This window comes from Colius striatus, chromosome 9 (genome assembly GCF_028858725.1).
Source record: "Colius striatus isolate bColStr4 chromosome 9, bColStr4.1.hap1, whole genome shotgun sequence".
NCBI lineage: Eukaryota > Metazoa > Chordata > Aves > Coliiformes > Coliidae > Colius > Colius striatus.
Window position 1 is genome coordinate 12,799,761 of NC_084767.1, and position 23,820 is coordinate 12,823,580.

The 23,820-nt window shown below is 61.5% G+C and overlaps 1 protein-coding gene across 6 annotated transcripts in view; it reads left to right on the forward strand.

The window, feature by feature from the left end:
- Positions 1-19,516, forward strand: part of CXXC5 (CXXC finger protein 5) — a 31,208-nt gene extending 11,692 nt beyond the window's left edge. For 2 of the 6 annotated variants that reach the window (XM_062002419.1, XM_062002423.1), the window contains exons 2-3: positions 12,959-14,029; positions 18,459-19,516. In XM_062002419.1, coding sequence (XP_061858403.1) covers positions 13,244-14,029; positions 18,459-18,503 — 831 coding nt within the window. In that variant the 5' untranslated portion in view covers positions 12,959-13,243 and the 3' untranslated portion in view covers positions 18,504-19,516. The other 4 variants (XM_062002420.1, XM_062002422.1, XM_062002421.1 and 1 more) reach the window with 4 other exon arrangements.
- Positions 19,517-23,820: the final 4,304 nt, after the last annotated feature.

Here is a 23,820-nt window from a genome sequence, read left to right on the forward strand (position 1 = left end):
CTGAAGGCCATCCCCTGTGGGGTTGGGGCTGCTAGTGGCCGTGTCTGCGTTTGCAGTGGTTTTGGGGAAGGGCGTTGGATCCGTGGCAGCGGTTTGGGCACCGAGGAACAGCCGGGTTTGTGGGGTTTGCCCAGCCCTGCAGCTGCTGGGGGTTGCTGCTTCTTGCATATCTAAACGTGCCCTTTCAGCGGGTGCTCTCGGTCGAAACTGCCATCTTTTGCCTCATTGTCAGCCTGGCTGAGGTTACGCATCGTTTGCTGACTCACAGCCTCCTGCTCTAATTACTCGGCTCTGCTCCCTCCCTGGAGCCACCCGGCCAGTCCCTGCAGTCGCCTCCCGCAGCCACCCGCCTCGCCGGGGGGGCTGGACCCGGGGCCCCCCATGCAAGCCCCCCTCCTGTGCCCATCCCTGCCCATGGACATCGCTCCGGGTCTCTTAGCACTGCCCAAAGCTGCTCTCATAGTCGCCTGCTGCTCACCACTCCCTGAGGCTTGGGTTTGGGATGCAGCCATGGTCTGGTGGGTGCTGGCAGGGTACATTGTCCAGGCTTGGTGCTGGGGGGCTGCAGGGCTGGTGCCTCCTTAGGCACCCCCTTGGGATCACTCCCATGTGCACCCTTGGGTTCCCCACGAGCATCCTGGGCACACAGCCCCCAGTGAGGGGGAGCCTGGCCCCCAGCCACTGCTAAAGCCCTTGGCTGAGCCCCTCTGATCCCTGTCTGTAGCTCAGCTCCCGCTCAGCTCCCGCCGGGTCCGCTATGGCCTCACAGCCACAGATGCTGCAGCGACTGCCGGGCTTGGGCTGGTCCTGCTGCTGGCCCTGCTCCCTGTGTGTGCTGCAGCAGCTCTTCTCTGCCCAGGAACAAAGCTGCACAGGGCAGCACCAGCCCTGCCCTTGGCTGTTTTTCAGACAGCCCCCATCCCGGGCTGCCCATCCCAGCGTGGTGCCAGTGGGGAGAGCCCACTCTTCTCTCTGACATCTTCCAAAGAGGGGGGACCAAACCCACCCACCCCAGCAAGCCAGGAGGGTGCAGGGGCTCAAAGGGGCTTTAATCTATGTACTTCCCCTCTCCCTCTGTGTTTGGGCGTCCACACTGGGGCGGAAGCAGCGTGCCTGCAGACGCACCTTGCTGAGGGAGGCGGAGGCGAGGCGGGTGCCGGGGCGGCAGCTCTGAGCCGGGTGCTGCTGCCTCACAAGGGGAGGTATTCTGTTTATTTATATATCAAGGAAAAACCCAACCATCTATGTGTTTGCACAGGCTTCTGTCTGTCACAGAATGGTACAACCACGCGTCTTATCTCATAAAGCCATATTTTGGCCCTTTTTCTCCCCCCCTTCCCACTCCCAGAAAGTGAATTTGAAGCACCGGGGCACAGGGATGGTTTCTTTGGAGCTGTTACGATCTGCCATGTACAATAAATCCATCTTAGTTTGTGGATTATTGGCCCAATAGACCGTAACAGCTCTGTCAGCCCCTCCTGGCGCGCTGTGTCCGGCCGGCTCAGCCTTCTCTGGCCTTGCCTTTCTCTTGCTGTGTATTTCCTGAGGATTCTTTTCCATGCCCTGTGCGTGTACAGCAGCTGATATGGAAATCACAGAAGCTTTTGGGGTTTTATTTGGCTTCTTTTAGAAGCCATTTTTCCCCTCTGCACCAGCCGAGGGCTCAGACGCAGGCGCTGGCACCCAGCGTGGCGTGGGCTGTGTGACCCTGCTGCCTGCCACGGGCTCCTCTCGCCCCCAGCCCCAATCCACGGGAGGGTCTGAGCCCTGCTGCATGGGCTCAGCACGGCCCTGGGCGATGCTGTGGTGGGCTGGCTGTGCCTTTAAGCCCCCTCAGCCCCTGGGCCCAGAGCTGCTCTGGCCCTAGCAGCTCCATAAGCCCATTAAGAGCTCAGGGAGCCTTACGCCTTGGGGGTCTGCAGCAGGGACTTGCACTAGTTCAGCTTAAACCCCTTGAGCCAGAGCGGTGGTGGGGCATGAGGACATCCGCAGCCATCCCCCAGAAATCCCAATGCCCCCTCACTGTCTGCAGCCCTGGGAGCACCCTAGCACCGGGTTTGGCTTTGATAACATTGTTGAAATGCATCATCAAGGTAAAAAAAATGCTTCTTTCCCTGCAAAATCCTCAGAGGAGGAGCTTCCCTCTCTGGATGCTGTGGTTCAGCTTCAGGTGCTGTGTGAGGAAGGTGCAGGAAGGGCACATGAGTCCATCAGGGGTGTACCAGGCTGGTCAAGGGGAACCTGGTCAGGAATGGCTGGGGAGGGTTTTCTACCCTTAACCTGGACTTGCCCCACATCAGTTGTGTCAGAAACTACCAAAGGAGGGAAAACAACCCCTCAAAGATGGGTGTTTGTGAATGCCTTGGGATGGGACTCGATTTGCTTTGTGAGCGGAGCGTTCCCCACACGCTGCCCTCGGTCAGGCCTTGGATTGGCTGAATCTGGATCTGCCACAAGACCAAGGAAAGTGTCCTGACAGTCACTAAAATGCCAGCAGCTCCTCCTGGTCGTGGGGATGGGTGTCCTTCTACCTGATCCATGGCCTGCCAGACCAAGCCCAGCTTGCCTCCACAGCCCCTGCTCACTCCCCAGGCTTGGTCAGGCTCATCAGCGATGGAGCATGTCACCAAGGGCAGGACTCCTTGGTGTGGTAGTGCCAGTGTGGGGAAGTGGAGATGGAGCAGGCTGGGGAAAGCAGCAGATGGAGGAGGATGTCTGTCGTGGAAGGTGGGAGCAGGCGGTGGTGATGTCAGCCCTTTGGGTTGGTGCCTTGTGCTCTGGAGGCCCCGTTGCTCCCATCTCAGGGAGATGTCTGCAGCTGGAGGACACATCTGGAGACAGGGGCTGGGCTGAGTCATGCGGTCAATAACCAAGGGATCTCGTAGGCACCTCCTCGGGAGGAGAGCTTGGTGTGGGTAGGTGCAGCACCTCTGCTCCTCTGGCCTCAGACATGGTGTGGATTTGGTGCTGGTCTCCTCAGCTGTGGTCATGACTGAAGGGAGAATTTCTAGCTTGAGACACCACAGTAGGTTGCCATTGGAGACAGGGCTGTGGCATCTCACCACGGCACCCTTGCCCCCATGCCAGGGCTGGCTGAGTCCCAGGATGTGGTGCACAGGTATGAAAGGAGGGAGCACCAGCTCCTTCCTCCGTGTCCTGGGGTGCTCCTGTTCGCCCTGGGCACTGCACCTGGGTTCTCTGAGCAGCCTTGAGCGTGCAGATGGCTTGAGATCGGGGTCTGGTGCTACAGCTACCTGCCACGAAAAGCCAAAGGGGAGGAGAAGGGCACAGGAGACCTGAGAACCAGTGGAACCAGTGTCTGGGATGTTCTCTGGGGGAACCAGAATGATGGGGGCTCGAGGGGCACAGGGCAGCGAGCGTGAGGGAGGGCACAGGGGGTGTGCTCGTCGCTGCTCTGGGTTTGAAAGGGAAAGAAGTGATTGCTCCTTCCCAGTTTCCGAGAGCAGCCTTGCTCCTGGCTTATCTTCAGACAGCCTCAGGGGTATTCCCTGGGAGTTCGGGAGTTTAATCAGGCATTGCTGGGGCATGTGAACTTGGTGTGGAGTGGCCGTTCCCATGGAGGGGAGCGCCTCTGGCAGATATTTGGGTTGGCGTGGCTGGGCTGGGGGCTGGGCCGCCTGGGAACGTGCCGCTCCTGCCCCTGCCCCTGCCCCTGCCCCTGCTCCTGCTGCTGATCCTGCTGCTGATCCTGCTCCTGCTCCTGCCTCTACCCCTGCTCCTGCCCCTACCCCTGCTCCTGCTCCTGCTGCTTCTTCTGCTGCTGCTCCTGCTCCTGCCCCTGCCCCTGCTCCTGCTCCTACCCCTGTCCCTGCTCCTGCTTCTGCTGCTGCTCCTGCTCCTGCCCCTGCTCCTGCTCCTACCCCTGTCCCTGCTCCTGCTTCTGCTGCTGCTCCTGTCCCTGCCCTGCTCCTGCCCCTACCCCGCCCCTGCTCCTGCTCATGCTTGTGCTCCTGCCCCTGCCCCTGCTTCTGCCTCTGCCCCTGCTCCTACTCCTCCTGCTGCTGCTCCTGAGGATGCCACAGGCAAGGGCTGTGGGCTGCCTGGACTGCCTGGGCACAGGCAGGGCACCTTCCTGAGGGCAGCGGGGCTGGCCAGGCTAGGCCATGCCCATTTGGCTCTCGTCCTCTCCAGCCCTCTGCAGCCACCTACCTCCTTTGTCCCCAGCCCTGCAGCGTCCCAGGCCGGGGCTGTGGGTCCCCACCAGCTCTCTGACCCCTCACCCTCCTCCCGGCTCCTCTGGCCCTGACCCGACTCCACTGCTCGTTTTACTTTGGGTGGTTTTGAGTCGAGCAGAGCATCTGGCCCCGGGTGGAGATGCCCGACGCCGGGCTCTGCTTCACCAGTGAAACGTGGGCTTTTGTTGCTGGCTCTTTAGCAGGCAGTATTTCTTTTTTTGGGGGCTGGATATATTCCTGGCAAGTAAGATGACGGATGCTGTGTTTCGTTTCCAGTGGCAGTGTTTCAGATTCCTTGCTCCAGGGCAGGAGCCGAACGAACTCTGTTTCCGGAGCAGCTCTGGTACCTTGGCAGCTTAAAGGCCACGGGGTTTGGTTGAGTGACAAGCGTTGGGGAGGGCTGGGGAGAGGCGGTTTGTGCCCCTCCATCTCTGGTGGGAGCGCAGCCCACCGAGCGGGCAGCAGCTTGTCATTGTCTCGGTGCTTGCCAGGCGGAGCGGGCGGCGAGGCGAGGCAGGGAGGGCTGGCGAGCAGGGATGTGCCCATGTCGCTGCCGGGTAGGCAGGGACAAGCACCAACTCCTGGGGCACGGCTGTGTGCCTTCTCCCCGGCAGCTCTGCCTTCCTGAGCTCTGCCGCCTGCATGGGGCTGAGGTCTGCGGGCACGGCCCTGCCGGAGCTCCCCTGTGCTTCCTTCCCTGCTGGAGATGACCCTGGCTGCTGCCTGTGTGGGAGAGTGCTGCTCTCTGAAACCTCTCGAGCCTCTCTGGTGCACTGGGCTTAATTCTGGGAGCAGCTCACCCCAGGCACCCGGGCTGGGCGGCCTCATCGCTGCTGCGAGTTTTGACTGTGCTCACTGAGGCTGGGAGGAGACTGCCCTGGACTCCCTGAGGGCTGTGGGGTGCCCCACTACCCCCTCCCACAGCTGAGCTGGTCTTCTTCCCTTCACCAAGCAGCCTTCCTCCCCTTTCTCTTCTTCCTCCTGTTTCCCTCCTGCCAGTGAGGCCAAGCAAAACGCAGCGCTGACCAAAAATAACAACCGCCGGCAGATCCAGACAATGGATAAACCCCCGGCCAGGGCCAGGGCGACCCGAATCCTCCCAGAGGAAGGCGGGATTACACGCCGTGCTCTCGGACATCTGTCAGGAGCTGCCACGGGGACCCTGTCCCCTTCCCCATGGTGCTGCCGCCTTCCCGGGGGGCTCGGGGGGGCGTAGGCACCCCTGATCTGCTGGTGCAGCCCTCCGGGGTGCCTTGGGTGTTGGGGTAGGCATGCTCCTCAGATGCCAATGTCCTCTCAGCCCTCACAGCGGGGGCTGGCTGCCGTGCTCCTGCTTGCACAGCTCCTGCCTTGCTTCCTGGCTCTTGCGTGGTCTGTGGGGCGCAGGCAGCGAGGCCTTGGCCTTGCCCTGCACCCTTAGGAAGGGCTGTTTCCATGAGAGGGTTGTCAGCCCCTGTGCCAGGCTGCCCAGGGAGCTGGGGGAGTCCCCAGCCCTGGAGGGACCCCAAGGCTGTGGAGCTGAGGTGCTGAGGGCCATGGTGGGCTTGGCAGGGTGAGGGCAGGGCTGGGACTGCAGCAGCTTCAAGGACTTTAACAACCCAAACCATTCTGATTCTGTGATTTGAAGTGAAGATCCTGCCACTAAGGATCACAAGGTCCCCATCACCCATTAATGCTCAAATGGACTGAGCTGGTCCTGGTGCTCTCGAGTGTGTGCCTGGCTGCTGGCATGTGTCTGGGTGCCGGTGCTGGCAGTGTGGGCGCTGCCATGGGTGTGCTGGCGCAGATGTGCCGGCACTTGCCACCACTGGCTCTGCCGGGGCCCCAAGCAGCCCCTGGTTTGTGCTCAGCTGCCTGGTGGGATGTGGAGGGATGAGGCCCTGAGAGAGCCAGGAACACAAAGGCATCTTGCTGGAGTGGGGCTGCTCTTGAGAGGGGCCCTGATGGATTTGGGCCTCCACTGTGCCATCAAATATTCCCACGTGGCTGTGCCCACAACTTTTTGCTATGGTTTGTAACGAAGCCCCGGGAGCTGGGCGCCTGCTGGGCGCTGCCTGCGTGACCTGCTTATCGGTCAGACCCCAAGTCACTGGGTCTGTAATCTCCCCATCTGTTAACCGGAGCGATTCCCACGCCTTTGCTCGGCCGGGCGGGCTGGGTGCCGCTCTCCCTGCGGCGCAGCCGACAGCACGGCCCCCAGGTCACCTTGGGCACCTCCCTCGGTGGAGGGGGCACAGAGGAGTAGCTGACCCACAGAGCTGGGGTCCTTCCAGGAGGGTGTGTGTGGGGTTTGCAGCAGGCTGGGGGTTGTGCCGGGCTGGGAGCGGTGTCTCCGGGGGACAGCGTTGGCGAGGCGATGCCAAGCCGGGGGGAGTGGGCGAGCGGCAGAGCCGTGCCACGGCGCGTGAATGTCAGATGCTGCTTGGCTGCGAGCTGGGCTCGTGCGAGCGCAGATCTGTTCAATCCCATTTGGAGGGGGGAGAAGCGGGAGGGGGGTGGTGTGGGGAGGAGGGGGGGGGGCCCTTTCCCGAGGCTCAATCTGGTAGGTTTTAGTTACAGTCGTTTTAGGATTTGGGCAGCGAATTGGTGCAGCTTTGGCACGGGGCTGGGGGATGGATGAGCGCCGGGGAGGTGAGGCTGCCAAGCCTCCCTCGTCCCCGCCACGGTGGGGAAGGGGGGAGGTCGTGCAGGTGGGTGCAGCCCCGAGGCTGAGCCGTCACCAGGCTCTGTGGGCAGCAGCTGGGTGGGCGGAGGAGGGGAGGAGGCGGCCGGCGCTGTCCGCAGGGCACCCGCAGCGCTCGGGTGGACGCTTCCAATCGTGTTATCTCCGTAGCCGCCCGGCTCTGGCCGCTCCGAGTGGCAGCGCAGATAAGTGGATTTCCAGGGAGCGCCTGGGCGTCTGACATTTAAGACTCCTTAATCCGTAACCACCACCCCAGGAGGCAGGACGCGGCCACGTCTCGCGGCCCTGGGTGTGGGGCAGACCCCCTGGCACTGGCTCCGGCTGTGCCGGCGCCACCGTCACCGGGGCTCTGGGGGCACGCTGAAGGACGTGCTGGAGGCGGTATTGTCCCCAGGGACATCCTTGTCCTCTCTGCCATGGTCAGCTCCTCGGTAGCCCGGGCATGCTGGTGTGTTTGCCCCAGCTGCGTGTGGCTGTGCCATATGGCACGTGGCACTGGTTGGGTGGGATGCCCACAGCACCCATGGGCTTACGTGGGGAACCACTGCTGGTGAGGAAAAAATATGCCCTTGCTGGGGCTGTAGTGTTGGGGCAAAAAGCCAGGGAGGGGGCCCAGGCCTGGCCAGAGCTGTTGCGGGGACGCCAGGCCAGAGCAGAGCGGCCGCCTGCGAGGAGGAGACAGGCGAGAGCCGCTCTGCGCCATCACGATTCACCATCTGCTTCCAGGGCTCGCTCCAGATGCTGGATTTAATCTTCCATAGCCTTTTAAATTCAGGAGTTGGCTTCTTAACGTCCTTCAGTGCCACCTCGGCGGCAGAGCGGCTGCCACGGCCGGCCCTGTGAAAGATGTTCTGGAGCACAGGAGAGGGACGATCTCCATGTGAATGTCCATCTGGCAACCTGTCATAGCCCTGACCTGTCATAGCCCTGACCCATCATACCCCTGACCCATCATACCCTGGGCCAGTTGTACCCCTGGACCCATCCTGCCTCTGGCTCCTTAACCTACAAAAGCCCAGGGTGAGACTTTGCATTTACAAGGCTGCCCAAAGCTCCCCTCTGGCCTGGGTGTCCTCTCTTGATGCCTGGAGACAATATTGTGGGTGATGGTAACTTCCATAGCTCTGAGAGGAGTAGATCTTCTGGCCGGACCAGTTTTTGGGAGGATACACGTGAAGGGCAGAGCTTGGGGGCTCTGGGTTGGGTTGACAGAGGTGAAGGCTTGCAAATAATGTGGGTGAAGGACCTCCTTGTCTTTGCCTCAGGGTGCCTGTGCCTGCTTATTGCAGAGTGGGTGTTCTGTAGGGACATCAGCCTTAGGAGACCACATGTTCCTTGCTCTGTTCACCATGTTTCCTCGCATGGCTTTGGCAGAAGCAGCAGCCTGGGTGGTGGTGCCAGGGGTCTCTGCCCACAGCAGGCCCTGTGATCGCCTCTCACCTGCCTGGTTCCCAGCAGCCCGAGAGTGAGTCGAGTGCTGTGGTGCTGGGATGGGAGCTGCCTTGAACCTGGTTCTGGTGAGGTTCTCCCAAGCCTCTGCTCTGGGTGGCAGCAGGACCTGCTGGCCCATGGTGATGGTCCTATTCTGACAGCTTTCCCCAGCCCAGGCAGGTGTCAGACCCCAGGATGCCTCAAGGCTGTCTTGGAACTCCTCAGTCACCTCTCCCACCACCCATGGCCATGCAGTCCTGGCAGCCCCAAGGTCCTGGCAGAGGGCTGAGGAGCACTGTGCCCACTTCTGGCCCCTCTCATCAGCTGCAGGTGGCAGCTTCAGCTGGGAAGGTGGCTCCAGCTGCAGCCTCCCTGGCCCCACAGCTTTCCGGGGCTGACCTGCCGAGGGGCTGGAGCTGGGTGTCCCCCGCAGGGCTCTGTGAGCCCGTGGGTCTGTCTGTGGCTCCGTGCGTCTGTCCGTGGCTCTGTGGGCCAGCAGGGCAGTGCTGGGGAGGCGGGGACTGTGCTGGGCGGGCGGTTGCATGGCAAGGAGTAGGAAGCTGGGACAAAAACCCGCCGGAGGGGACAAGTGCCGCCTTTCTCCAGGCTGAAAAGATGCTGGGGTCCCTTCCGTCATCCTCGTCCTTGGTCTGCTCCGGGCAGACAAAGCCGCCGCCCCCAGTGCCCACCCAGCACCCAGGGATTAGGGGAGAGCTGAATCCTGATGCTGTGCCTTTGTCTGCAGAGCCCCAAGTGCTCGGCACTTGCTTGTCCCCCCAGGCCGTGGCTGACCTGCCGGCGGCTGTTCCGGGAGCAGGCTGATTGAGTCAGAATTCGAGGGAAGCACAAGTTCCTTCTCGAAGATGAGACTTTGTGTCAGCAGGAGCTGACGGCTCTGTGCAGTGAAATCACACCAGGGAGCGGGCTGGAAATCGCAGCTTGTCGGTTTTTTATGGGCAGCAAAAGCTCCTCTCCCGCTCCCCTCTGATGGGAAAACGGTGCCCGCAGTCAGGGAGGCTCCTGGTCCCTCCTGTGGGCGATGGTTTCCCTGGGTGCTGGACCACCAGAGACCCGTTTGCAAGCTGTGTTTTCTTTCTTTGGAGTTGTCAGGACTGTTGCAGCGTGGTCCCCGTCGTCAGCCTGTGTGCTGGGATACAGGGAGCCCTGGGGCAGAGCGGTGGGGATGTGGGGTGGTGCTGGGCTTAGCCTCGGGGGATGCCCTGGGCAGAGGAGAGCTCCCGTTCTGCCCCCATGGACCATGGGAGAGCATCCCTGGCTGGTGGGGGGCAGATTTTTAAGGTGATCCACGGAAATGTGTATTGGTAGGTGCAGGGAGGTGGCACCCGAGTGCCAGCCTCACCTGGGTGCTGTAGCTCACCTGGGCTGCCAGGACATTCTCACCCTGTGGACTCTGCCTGTACGTGTCAAGGGGGTTGTGGGGGGTGAGCAGGGTCCTGCCAAGGGCTTGGCCAAGCTCAGGCATGGGTCGGGGACTCCCGACCTTGGTGCTGTCCCCTTGAACCCTGGCACCCTGCCAGGCCGTTAAGCTGCCCGGCGCAAGGGCGCGGGCGAGGGAGCCCATCACGTGCCCCTTAAAGCCGGCCAGGACTAAGCACCTTCTGACAGGGACCCAGATGCCCGGCGCCTTCCCCTGGGGATGGGGGCCAGAAAGGGGCAGGAACAGCACAGGGGGGCCCTCGCCATCTTTCCTCGGGTCAATCATAAAAGAACGGATTAAGATCATTAATTCCTCCCCCTGCTGCAATGAGCCTGGCGAGGGGCAGGGGGCCGGCCGTGCCCTGGGTGGTCGTGCAGCCGACACAGGAACACCCCCAGCCTGTGAGTCGGGCTGGCCAGCGGGTCGGGGTGCCCAGGCGCTGGGAGCTGGTGGGGGCTCGGTACCGTGGGCGCCTGGCTGAGCCGCCTGCACAGGCTGGTGGGGCAAGGCTGGCTGGATGGGCAGCTCTGGGGGAAGATCTGAGCTGATGCAGATGGCAACCATGGTCCTCCCAACCTTGGTGCCCTGACCGCACCAGCTTAGGCCATGGGGCTGGGAGGTCTCCTCAGAACGTTGGTGAGCCCCGCGGGACACAGCTCAAGTGTTTGGTGCAGTGTGGTGAGGAGAGCTCCTGCTCATGGCTGGAGGCCTGCAGCAAAGGGCACGGGGGCACTGAGGCTTGGTGGGCATGACTTTGTGCCTGGAGAAGAGAAGGCTCAGGGCAGACATGAGTACTCTCTGTAACTCGCTGACAGGCTGTCAGGAGTGAGCTGGGGGTCGAGCTCCGCTCCCAAGTTAATGAATGGCAGGACAAGAGGAAATGGGCTCAAGTTGCCCCAGGGGAGGTTGAGGTTGGAGCTGAGGCAGAACTGTTTCCCTGAGAGGGGTGTCAGCCCCTGTGCCAGGCTGCCCAGGGAGCTGGGGGAGTGCCCAGCCCTGGAGGGATCTCAAAGCCGTGGGGCTGAGGGCCAGGGGTTAGTGCTGGGCTGGGCAGGGTGGGGGACTGCAGCAGCTTCAGGGGCTTTCCCAACTGAAATGATCCTGTGAGTATCTGGGGCGCAGGGCAGGCGGTGGGTGAGCCCCGGGGCTGCTGGGCCGGCGCTTGGCTCAGGAAGAGGCGCAGGGCCACAGGAAAGGCAGCGGCGGGCGGGCGCGAGATAACGTGGCGGGCGGCTTTATCTCACATCCTCCCGTCCGCTGCCTTTCCTGCCGCGCTCCCCGCTCCGGCCCCAGCGCCCGTTGCTGTCGGTGTTAAGGTGTGACCCGAGCTAACGCCTCCAGGGATGGGTCCCTCCTCCCCGGCAGCTGGGGGTGGACATCCCTGCCCCATGGCAGCGACTCTTCCGCCCGCCCGGCACCGTCTGGTGTCCCACAGCCCCGCCGTCGCCCCACGCCTCCGGCCCGGCGCGGAGCAGGCTGCTTGGGGAAGGGCAGCCCGTCCTGCGCCGCAGCCGTCCCTCCCCACGTGGCCTGGCGAGCTGCAGGCTGGAACCCAAGCCCTGCATCGATCCGCGCTGCATCTTAAATCCCGCAGCAGCTGAAGCAAGCGGTTTTCAGCGGGAGGGCGGGGGGAGTTCTGAATGGCTCTGGCACTGGGGTGAGACGAGCTGTCTTGCCGTGCCAGGCCCGCGGGGCCCTGGCCCCCGTCTGCGTTCCGCGGGCGATGCCTGCAGCAGCTGACTCTGCGGGGACGGGCACTGCAGCCGCATCCTGCCTGGGCCGTGACCGAGGGGAAGCGCAGTGACAGGGCACAGCGGGTGCAGGGGTGCCCCTCGCTCTATTGCGTCCCCCCGGGGTGGGAGCAAAGGTCCCGGCACGGCTTCCCACACGTGGCCACATTCCTGCCCTGGCTCTGGAGCGGAGGCTGCCGGGATGGAGGGATGGAGAGATGGGGCAGGCGAGGGGCCTCCTCCCGGGGCTGCCCTCCCCCAGCTGCTGCTGGGGTGGGGACGTGGGTTCCTGCTCCACTAAGCCCTGCAGCTTTTCTCCTCTAAAGCCTGATTACTCCGGCGGTGCCTGTGCGTGCGTGCGTGTGTGTGCTCGGGAGGGGAGGAGCAGGAATTTCACAACAAGTGTTTGCAACCACCCTGGGCCCAGCTGCCCCAGAGCTGCCCCAGGGCTGCGGCATCACCCCTGTGCCGGGGAGTGTGCCGGGGGGGCTCTGCGTTGGCACTGAGCCCCAGGGAGTGCAGGCATGGCATGCAGGGCCTTGGCAGGAGGTCAGCACTGGAGACTGCAGGGGGATGCTGCAGTCGGAAGGTGAAGCTGTGGCTTCTTGTGGGGCTTTGGAAGTGAGTGCCACAGCTCCCTATGGGCTTTGGAGGTGGGGCTTAGAGGTAGGCACCATGGCTGTCTGTGAGGTTTGGAGATGGGCACCATAGCTGCCCATGGGGTTTGGAGGTGGATGCTGCAGAGATTCAGAGGTGGATGCTGCAGGTCTTGGTGGGGTTTGGAGGTGGACATTGCATCTCTCCATGGAAGGCAGACACTGCAAAGGCTTTGGAGGTGGATGCTGCAGCTCCCTTACGGAGTTGGGAGGTAGATGCTGCAGGAGCTTGGAGGCAGTTGGTGTAGGTTCCTGCAGGGTCTGGAGGTGGATGCTGCAGCTGCCCGTGGGGCGTCCCTTCCCCTGCCCAGTGCTGGTGTGCAGTGCTGGCCCAGGGACAGGGGTCCAGGAGGAGGGTGATGGGTGCAGCCAAGCCCGAGTTGTATGAGCAGCATCATCTAGGGGGGGTAGCAGCCCTGCACCCCTCTGCCTCCCTGGAGCCCGGGTTGGGAGAGCAGGCAGCAGCCCAGGGCAGGGATGCCGCGGTCCCGGCAGCATGGGGCCGCACGGCGCCAGAGCAGAGCGGTAGATGAGCCGCGTGACTTCCGTGGGGCCGTGGCCCCGGGGGGAGCAGAGCCGGGCACAGGGCGCCTTTCAGCACGGCAGAGCCATGGCGGCCAGGCCGGAGCTTCCCCTGTGACCCCCCGCTCCTGCCTGCCCGCAGACCCTTTGAGAGAGCAGCGGAACGGATCCGCACCGAGGTCCGTTCCCTGGAGCTCCTTTGTTCGCGGCGCTGAGGCTTCGGTGGCAGGGGGAGGCAGAGGCGCCGTGCAAAGCCCGCTGGCTCCCGCCGGCACTAACTCTCTTTTCTTCTGTGCTTGCAGAGCGACGCGTCGAGCTCCCGAGGCGCAGAGCATGTCCTTGCCCTGAGCCAGCACCGCAGCCGCTGCCGCCGGCGCCGCAGCAGCCGCCCCGTTGATGCGTGTTCCCGCCTGAGCTTCCCCGGTGGCGGCAGGCCGGTGCCACCCCACAGCGGCCTTGGGGGTCCTTCGCTTCGGCCTCGGGGGTGGGGTTTGGGGTTGGTTTGGGTTGGGGTTTTTTTTTTTTTCCTTTCCTTTTTATTTTTTGTTTCCTTTTGGGTTTGGTCTCGGTGTCGGGCTCCGGGCACCATGTCAAACTCGGGCTCCCACCAAGACGCTGGGAACAAGCCAGAGACGGAAAAAAATAACCAAGATGACTCTCAACCCCCCGTCAGCTCCGAGAGGAGGAACAAAAGTGGAATAATAAGTGAACCTTTGAACAAAAGTCTTAAGAAGTCCCGTCCGCTCTCCCACTATTCCACCTTTGGTAGCAGCAGCTCGGTAAGCGAACATTCAGAGAAAGGCAACCCCTTAGCTAACGGCAACGAAGCGACTGTGGATAAAAGTCATTCTACCTCAAAGCACAAAAACATCTCTAGTATGCTGAGCAAATTAGACCGGGTGTCGGAGATCTCCGCGGAAGGACAGATCGCCCTACAGCAGTTTGCTCAGTCGACAGAAATGCTCAAAAGAGTGGTACAGGAGCATCTTCCTCTGGCGAGCGAGCACGGGACTGGTCTCTCCGACATGGAGGCGGTCTCAGCTGCAGAGACAATGAACGGCCCCTCTGATTTCCCTTACCTGGGGGCTTTTCCCATCAACCCCGGCCTTTTCATTATGACCCCCGCCGGCGTGTTTCTGGCAGAGAGCGCGCTCCATATGGCTGGCTTGGCAGAGTACCCCATGCAGAACGAGTTGGCATCTGCCATCAACTCGGGGAAAAAGAAACGGAAAAGATGCGGCATGTGCCCGCCGTGCCGAAGACGGATAAACTGCGAGCAGTGCAGCAGTTGTAGGAACCGCAAAACTGGCCACCAGATTTGCAAATTCCGAAAGTGTGAGGAACTCAAAAAGAAGCCTTCTGCAGCACTGGAGGTAACCGGCCCCTCTCAGGCACCCTAACCCCTCCTCGGGCCGCGCTCCTGGGTTCGGATCTTGCCCTAGATAATAAAACACCTGGTACTTCTTACTTTCTTTTTTATTTTCCCCTTTTCCATTAACAGTTCTCGCTGTAGGATGTGTTCTGTGCCCAGGGTCCCCTGGCCCTGCTCTCCCGCCTGGCCTGGGGAGCAGGGCCGGGCTCCCTCCCTGGGCGCTGGGTTCCGCTCTCCTGTGGCAGTCCTGGGTGGTGCTGGGGCTGCCGGGGCGGCAGCGCTGGCACCGCTTGCGCTGGGCAGTGCAGCTCCCCCGTGACTTCCAGCCTGGCACCTGGGTCAGAGCGTGGGAAGGCAGGCGGCGGCTTTTTGGGGTGCAGTTTGGGGATGATGGGTGCCCGTGGCCACGGTGCAGGTGAAGCCCAGCCCGTAGCTCGCCCTTGGCTCTGAGCAGGAGCACAGCAGTCCCTGTTTTTGGGTGGTAAAAACAGCTCTGGCGTGCCGTGGGCAGCACAACCCGTGCTGTGCCCCTGCTGCATGTCCCTGGGCCAGCACCAGCCGGGGTGGTCAGGATGGGGCCACGAGGCACGCGCCGGGTTTCTGGTGGCTGCTGAGCTGCAGGTGCTGCTCCCTCTTCGGCTCCTCTGCTGCAGCACTGGGGCTGTCCCTGCTCACCATGACCCACCCGGGGATGGTGCCCTGGGCCTTAGAGGAGAGCGACCGCACCGCTGGCTTGGGCTGCAGTCTGCCAGTTGTGCCGGGAGCTGTGCCACCTGCCCAGGGGAGTGACTTGGGTTGTGACGTGGCACTGAAATTCAGCTGGGGCTGTGGGCAGCTGCTGATGACGTGGTGTGGCGTGGCATGGCATGGCATGGTGTGGCGTGGTGTGGTGTGGCATGGCATGGCATGGCTGGGTGCCGGCAGCACTGCTCTCGCAGAGCCTGGCTATTGCTGCACGCCTCTGGGTGCTCTGGGCCCAAGGCTCCCTGTGACGGGTAACCTCCGAGCAGGGTTGGTTTATGTGGGAGCTGCTGCCCCAGAGCTGCCCCAATGTGCATCCCACAGGCTGAACAGCCACCCACACAGCAGCTGGACTGTGTGTCCTGGCACGGGGGCATTGCCCAGCCTCTGGTCCTCCCAAAGACACCACCCACCGTTCCTTGAGCCACCTTTTACGTTTTTCAATTAGCATCAGCTCTGAATGAATACTGAAGGGGAAAAAAACCTCCCTGTGTGCGCTGGGGATGAGGAGAGGGGGACTGTGTCTTTCAAAAACCGCTGTATTGCTAAATTATATTCTTGTTCTAATTTGCTGAGTCAGTGATCTGGAAAAAGGGAGAAAGGGAGAGAGAAAAAAAAAGTTCGTCTCTTCCAAAGAGTCCTAAAGCAGGTCAGTAGAGTCGGAGCTGGCAGCTGCCGGGGAGTCGCTCCTGCTGCCGGCCCCACACCGGGGCTGGGCGTGGGCAATGCCTGTGGAACACTCACCCCCCGGGGCTGGAGCCACTGAAATAGGACCCTTCATGTGACCGAGTCAGGCCCTGCCAGATATGGGTCCCCATCCCTGCTGGGCGCCACCATAGGTGTGCTGAGGCTGGAAAGAGACGTTGTGCAGGTGAGGGTGAACACCTGGGCAGATGTGGGTCACTCTGAGGTGTCACCGTTCCGTTTGCAGAGCACACCTACCCCACTGCATCTCCCTGGGTGTCCCCTTGTGCTATGTGTTGACAAACGAGATTGTGGCCATATGTGGCTGGGCCAGGGACGCTGGGACCCTGCTGACATCCCATGGTCACCTGGGGCCATGGCTGGGTGGTTAAACCTTGTCCCACCGCAGCCAGGCTCAGTGCCGGGTTGCACTGGGGCAGGCTGGGGAGCCCACCGGCCCCTGTGCTTGTCTGGTGGCAGCCAGGGCTCGGGGCTGTGGTCAGGGCTCAGGGCTGCAGCCAGCTCAGGGCTCTGAGGGCCGCTGTTGTGCTGGGTGCCATCACACACAGTGCTTGATAGGACAGGAGAGGCCCTTCAGCAACCCTGCTGAAATATTCAGGGGGCTTTGTGAGGTGATGTCCTTCCCTGGGGCTGTGCCACGTGCTGGACTCAGTCTGTTGGCCTGGTGCATCCCACAGAATGTCTTCGGAGGGCCCAGGTCCAGGCTGCCATTAAACATTGATCTAAAATCAAGCAGTAACCCCCCTCCCATGAATTAAACCTTTATGGCAGCACAGAAACAAGGGCTCAATCACCCTCTGCCACCATTAAGCTTTATTTGCACAGGTAGAGAGCCCAAAGAACTGGTTGGTGCTGGTGTCCCGGGGCAGTGGTAGCTGGCTGGGGCTCTGGGACTGGTGAGGTCCCTGTGCTGACCAGGCTGCCCTGGGCTCTGGCAGCCCCAGGAACGCTCAGAGGCTGGTGGCCAACCCCAACAGGTCACCCTGGGCCTGTCTCCAGAGCTGCAGGTCACACAGAGGCCATTAATAGTCAGGATTTGCCTTGACAGAGCTGTCCTTGATCTGGAGAAGCTTTGGGGAGGTGCCCCACCCAGCACTGGTGTGAGGGTCACTGCCACCATCACCCATCTCACAGAGGGACTTTGTCATGACAGGACAAAGGGCAGTGGTTTTAAACTGGGAGAGGGCAGGGTTAGGCTGGTGAGACACTGCACAGGGAAGCTGTGGCTGCTCCGTCCTTGGAAGGGTTCAAGGTGGGGTTGGATGGGGCTTTGAGGAAGCAGACCTAGGGAAAGATGTCCCTGCACACAACAGCAGGGTTGCGCTGGATGGTCTTTGCAGGTCCCTTCCAGCCCAAATGACTCTGCAGTTCAGTGATTGTGGAACAAGGAAGGACCTATCCTGGGCATCCACCTGGGAGCTGGTTGTCCACCTTCCTTCAGTAACAAAGGGGCAGAGATGTTTTAGGTGATGTATATCAGGCATCTCCTTCCAGACCTATTGTGATCCACCTCTCCCCTCGCTGCTCTCTCCAGCGATGGTGTGCCTGAGTCCACCCTTGCTGGCGACTCCACCGTGCTCTGTCCCCCTGCTCTGGCATCCAGCGCCTCAGTGGGACCCAGCGTGGGCCGTGTGCTGTGCCACCACCCCGGGCACCCCTGGCCAGAGGCACTGGCATCTCTCCAGATGCCCAACTGCATGTTGCAGAGAGCTTTGGGGAAGTGGTGATGTCTGCAGCTCTCTGCTCTTTTGGTGCCCCAGCTCAGTCTGCCCAGAGGGGTGGGAGAAGCTGTGATCTGTCAGCAGCCTGGCTGGGAACCACCTTCTCTTGCCCATTCCCACCCTTGCCCCCTCGCTGTGCCCAGGCCCTGTGGGTCATGGTGCCTGTGCAAGCGAGCAGAGGTGAGGAGAGCCCTGGTTACCCATAGAGGCTTGGGGGTGTCTGATCCAGGAGAAGGGCCTGATGAGAGCCAGCTGGCAGCTGTGTGGGGTCAGCACCTGGACGTGGCATGGCTCAGACTCTCGGGACAGCCCTGGAGCTGCTGCTGGGGCTGGCTGTGCCCCCAGCCCTGGGGCAGCCCAGCCTGCTGCTGTGCCCATCACCGTGCCCATGGCTCCTTCCCTGTTGGTGTCCTGTGCTTGTTTGGAGGTGCCACAGCCGAAGGGCCTTCTAAGGCACGTCCCCTTGGTGATTGTGTGGCGGTGTGTGCTGGCCTGTGGCGTGTCCTTGCTCTGTGGGCTGCTGGCTGTGAGAGACATCGGGGTCTGTCCATGCTGCAGCCGTGGTGAATGTAGCACAGGCTTTCCCCTGCCCCCGGCTGGGAAATGTCCCAGGGACCCCTGAGCCAGGTGCCCTTGACCCACCTCTCCTGCAGGTGACTTCAACAAGGTGCCACTTGACACCAGGCGCTTTGTGGGGTGCGGGTCTGGGCCTGGTGGCGCTCAGACCCTGTCACTGGCTTCCCTCGTCCCTCCTTCCCCTGCCAGATACCGAGAGACAGTGCTGTCTGTGGGGGGGTGGGGGCTGCTGGGCCATGCCAGGCCATGCCAGGTCAGGCCATGCCATGCCATGCCAGCTCACCACTGCCTGGCCATTGTGCTTGCTGTCGGCCGGAGGGGAAGTCAGGGGCCGCGCCATTGTGGCGGCCGTGGCGAGGGGATGGGGCCGTGAGAACAATGGTCGAGCCACCGTGCTGGGGCTGTGCTGGGGAGGGGGGCAGCGGGGGGACCCCTGACTCCCTCCCCCCTGTCTCCCTCCCCCCTGTCTCCCTCTGGTGCTGGGAGCCTGGGGGGGTGCGTGGCCGCAGCAGGGAGCGCCGGGCCCGGCCAGATCTGTCCCGAAGCCGGTGCCGGGATGCCGGGGGGGTGGTGGTGGGGAAGGGGAGGGGGCGTGGGGACACAACCCCGCGGGTGCCACATGCCAGACCCCACCTAACGCCTTGTCCCTTCCTCTTGTGCCCCCTCCCTGTCTCTCTTCCTTTCTAGAAGGTGATGCTTCCTACAGGAGCCGCGTTCAGATGGTTCCAGTAGGAACGGGGATCCCAAAGCTCTGTCATCCAAGTGCAATGTCACTGCTTGCTTGTGTTGTCTCAGGCAAGGGATTTTGGCTGAAATGAATGGATGCACCTGTGTCTCTTTAGAACCAAAAATATTTTCTCGCGCCTCTCATTCCTGTTTTTATAGTTTTCGTTTCTGTCCCGTTTGCGTTCAGTTTAACACCCTCCAGCCCCAGTCAGGCCTTTAACTGCTTTTCAGAGAAAAATAACTAAAAGATGGAAAAAAAAAAAAACAAACCACAAACAAACAACAATGGATCTGTAAAGTACCAAGGCTTAATAGACAGAGTATGGACAATCAGTTTCTTTCTGTGTTTTTGGTGTTGATGTTGTTTATGTGTGAAAGATGCAGTACTTGTGTAGGGAATGTAAATTTACAGTAACCTTTTACAATCTAGTTACTAATAAGCACTACTGTAATTTAGCACAGTCGTTTAATTGCACCCTCATTTATACTTTTTGTTTGATTCTTTCCCGTCATTACACTAGAGTGGATAGTTTCTAGAATGCCTCGACTTTCATGTTTATAAATGAGAATATGTTTAAAGCGATGTAGTATCCCTCTCCCTACCCATTCACTCCCCACCCCCCAGTAAGTTTAACCCGCAAGAGGTTGGGTCCAAAAGGCGGAAGAACGCCGTCGCTCCTCGGCTGAAGGAGGAGGAAAAAGAGGAAAGAAAGCAGGAAAAACAACAACAACAACAGGAAAAGGTCATTGTCAGTCGGTGAATACAGCAAAGCAACACTGTGAGCAGAACAACCCCGCTGCAGCCCTCGGCTCCGAGAGGTTGCTGGTGTAAACCTGGCCAGGTTCACAGCCCTGCTGCAGGACCGGTGCTGGAGCTGCTAGGAAAAGTGACATTTCTCTTCTGTTCACCTCCCGTCTCTCCAGCTCTCTCTACATCATTAAATTGAAATGCTGTTTGTAATGTTTTAGCGATCCAGGCTGTTTTTGTGAATAAAATGAATGCATGTTTCGTGTCATGATTTACAGCTTTGTTATTTCTCTCTCACCCCTCTGTCCCGCAGCCCAGGCCCCACGGTGCCGCCGACTGCTCCTTCACCCGGTGCCAGGACAGGGCAGTGAGCCGGGCTGGGGCTGCCACCACACCTCAGGGATGGCTCCCAGGCTCCCCTTGTAGAATCACACAATCCCAGCGTGGTGGGGGCTGGAAGGGCCCTGCAGAGCTGCTGCAGCCCCAGCCCCTGCTCAAGCAGGTTCCCCTCGCTCAGGGGGCACAGGAACGTGTTCAGGTGGGGTTGAGAACCTCCCGAGAAGGAGCCTCCACACCCTCCCTGGGCAGCCTGGGCCAGAGCTCCCTCACCTCAGCACCAAAGCACTTTCTCCTGGTGTCTAAGGGGAACTTGTTGTGTCCCAGCTTCTGTCCATCACCCCTTGTCCTGGCACTCAGGCAGCAGAGGCTGTCCAGGCTGGAGGGGACGTTGGATGGGCTCGGCTGTGGGCAAGCTGACTGGTGCTTGGGTGCTGCACTAGAGAGGTGGGCTGTGTGCCCCTGCCAGCCCTGGGAGAGTCTCCTGGCTGCCTGGGCAGGGTCAGCCTAGCCTGGGAGAAGAGACAGACCTGCCTGGGCCCGGCACACTGGCTCTGCCTCGCTGGCAGGAGGTCGCTGGAGCCTTGGGCTGGCATCTGCTGACCAGATGTGTGCTTGGAGGCAGTGGGGGGTGATGGCAGTGCCCAGGCCCCTCCCACCTGGGCAGTGACCTGCTGGGACAGAGCACAGCGTGCTCTGGAGGTCCTTGGGGGAAACTCTCCCCCAACCACCATCTCCAGCAGCATCCCACCTGGCTGACCAGCAGCTCCCAGGGAGCTGAGCCCAGCCCCAGGTCACGCCAGCAGCACAGCCTGGGGTTGCCCATGGGGCTGCTGGAGCTCCTAGTGCTGGGAATGGAGCGGGGCCAGCATGCTGTGGGATGGAGGTCAGGGCCCGTGTGGACAGAGGGGCTGTGCTGGCACCCAGCAGTGCTGCGGTGCATGGTGTGCACAGCACAAGCCCAGGCTGGCCCAGGTGGCACTGGCAGGGGCTACAGGGAGTTGCTTCCCAGTTGGTGCTGCTCAGGCAACAGCCGAAATCACTCGGCAGGAATGTGGTGTGGGGGGAGTGTGATGGGAAAAAGGAGTCTGGCTTTTCTTTCTGTGGCTATAGTTAACAGCTGGGGCTGTGTGACTGCACAGCCCTGGCACCTGGGGGGTAACCACCCCCTGCCCCACGCTCTGGGTGCCACACAGAGCCCTTCCCTGACCTTTCCAGCCCTGATCCCCTGGGGAACCTGCGAGAGGAGGTGTTGGTGCCTCATCCCACCAGCAGCCAGGGCTGTGCCTGGTGCTGTGTGTGCAGTGTTCTGGCCCAGGGCATTGTCAGGGACTGGGGGCATTTGCAGGGGAGGTGGGCCCTGGCGAGGGAAGGAGCAATAGCAGGGCACGTGGTGTTTGCAGGGAGGAGATGGCCATTAGCGAGGAACGAGGAGAGCAGGAACTTTGCCACAGAGGACAAGGGAAAACGTGTTTGGGAGAAAGGGAGGAGGCAGAGAGAGGGCTGGGATTCAAACCCTGCCTGAGAGTGGGGTGGGATGGTGGGGTGTGGGGGTGGGAGATGGGGTGCTGGGGCTGTGCAGTAGCCCTTCCAACCTGCTTCTATCTCAGCCCCATGCTGGGCTGCCACCAGGGTGTGTGTAGGTGACCAGGCTGGCCCTGCCTTGTCCCACTGGCCCTGGGCTGTGGTCGGTGGCCTGGCCCCGGGCTGACCCGGGATGGGGCAGGATGCAGGAAGCGCCCAACAAAACGTGCTCCAGCTGAGCCGGATGAAGGGTTCCCACGGCCAGGCCTCACCCTCCGGGCTGGGGGCTGTGGGGAGGGGGCCCAGGACAGCCAGGGGCAACGGGGGGCTGTGGGATCCTTGGTGCTGGGATGGGAATGTCGGTGAGCATCCAGCCCTGGTTGTATCCTCACCCGAAGGACAGGAGGGTGGTTGTAGGTCAGGGTGGTGTGGCAGGGACACTGCCCAGCCTGGGGCTGTGGGGCCAAGGCAGGGTCCTGCCAGCACCCTTGCCAAGTGTCCAGATACAGAATCACAGAGTAATTTCTGTTGGAAAAGCCCTTGAAGCTGCTGCAGTCTCAGCCCTGCCCTCACCTTGCCCAGCCCAGCACTAACCCACGGCCCTCAGCACCTCAGCTCCATGGCTTTGGGATCCCTCCAGGGCTGGACACTTCCCCAGCTCCCTGGGCAGCCTGGCACAGGGGCTGACACCCCTCTCAGGGAAACAGCTCTGCCTCAGCTCCAACCTCAACTTCCCCTGGGGCAACTTGATCCCATTTCTTCTTGTTACCTGGGAGCAGAGCCCGACCCCCAGTCAGTGCAGCCTCCTGTCAGGGAGTTGCAGAGTGCTCCTGTCTTCCCCTCAGCCTCCTCTTCTCCAGGAAGATGGGGTCTCAGCTCCCATCTCTGTGTCTCATAGAGTGAATGGCTGCTTGGACTGCTCTGGTTTTGCTTGCAGGAGAGGAGACACCTTACACCCCCAACTCCTTCACCCCTAGCAGAGCATCCCGACCTCCAGCACCCCACAGCTGTAGGCACAAGGGCAGTCTGTCCTGGCTGAGCTGTGGTGTCCCTCCAGCCCATGCCTGAAGCTGCTGAGCTCCCGGTGCTGCCCTCGCCCTGCCTGTGGGCAGCCTCTGCGGGCTGCGCAGCCCACGCTGAGCCACGGCAGCTCCCGCCGGCTCAGGGCCCTGCTGCTGAGCCAAGGCCGGGTTCAGCACTGCGTCAAGATGTTTTAAGGCCAGAGCAGTCAGGATTTGTGAGAAATAGGTCGGCCTGTGACAGCAGAAGGAGGCTGCTCGGTGCGAGACGCTGCGTTACCGGGCAGGGGAGGGAGCGGCTGGCGCAGCATTAGCCTTCAGCCTTGGGGTGAGGATGGAGGAACGACAGCAGCTGAGCAGGGGCTTAGCAGAGGTGACAGGTCCCAGTCCACGCTTGGGGGAGGTAGCAGCCTGGAACCTGCCTGTGCCTTGGCCAGACATCGGCACTGACAGGCCTGGTGAAGCGTTGCTCTGTGCTGTTTCATCTCCCCCCACCAAAATGCTGCAAGTGGACATAGAGAAGGTGCCTAGTTGGCACCGTGGGCAGTGGGGACATGAGGCAGCCCTGTCCTTGTCCCCTGGACAGTCTGCAGCCCCTGTTTGCACTTCTGGTCCAGGGCTGGAGGATGAGATGCCCATGGAGGAGGGATGCCCTGCCCTCCTGCCTTGCCATTGAGACATGGGCTGGCTTCTTCTGTGACTGGACACTGTGTCTCAGGACTCTGAGGCACTTGGATTGGCTTCTCCTGCAGCAGGGCTGCCTGCAGACTGTCCCCTATCCTGTCCCATCACACAGCTCCTGCTCCTACCATGGCAGAGGAGCTGCTGCCCTGTGTGTTGTGGGGAAACCAGCGAGCCAACAACTGCACAGAGCAGGTTACACTGAACCCAGGGAGGGTACAGGAACAGGGCAAGCGTGCATGAGACCTCCTGAATCATGAAGTTCCTTTTTCTCCATGTGCCAACTGGTGCCACCTATTTTCTGGCCTCATCTTCCTCTCCTGGATGAAGAGGAATGGTACACAGGGTGTCTCACAGGCCACCTCCACCATGAGGCTTCCCTGTGGACAAGCACAAGGCAATGTGCCCGTCTCTTACCCACAAGTGCCAAAACATGGTCTCATCTCTCTCTTAGGACAGCCTCCTGTCAGGAGGCACAGAGATGTGAGTCAGCCCAGCCCACCCCCAGGAGCCAGGGGCAGGGGCCTCCATCAGCACATCCCACCTGACCTTTACAGTCAGGCATTTCTGCATTTTATCTCACTTGCTGGCCCTGGTTTTTTCAGAGCTCCATCTGTTGTGGGTAATGATACCTCCAGCAGTGACACGGCCCTGAGCCTTCCCAGACTCGCTCTTCCACCCTCAGCAGAGGATCAGCAGGAGGTCGGTGTCCCTCGAAGGTCCCACACCTGCAGAGCTGGCTGGTGCTGGACCCTGGTGCTCGGCTCAGCACCTCCCAGCTCTGCCCTGCACCCCTCAGCCCCAGGGCCCGCTCCCAGCCCCGTTCCAGCCCCTCTCCAGCCCAAAGAAGAGAAGCTCTGCCCGCTGCCTCGTGCCAGCCCTGACATTTCTCAGCTGAGACAGCCTCAAGGAGGGAGAAATTGGCTTTGCTGCAAGTCCCTGCATGTGCAGGGGGGAGGCCTGCTTCCCCAGCCCCAGCCCTGAGCTGGATGGTGGCCCTGCACACCTCTCCTGA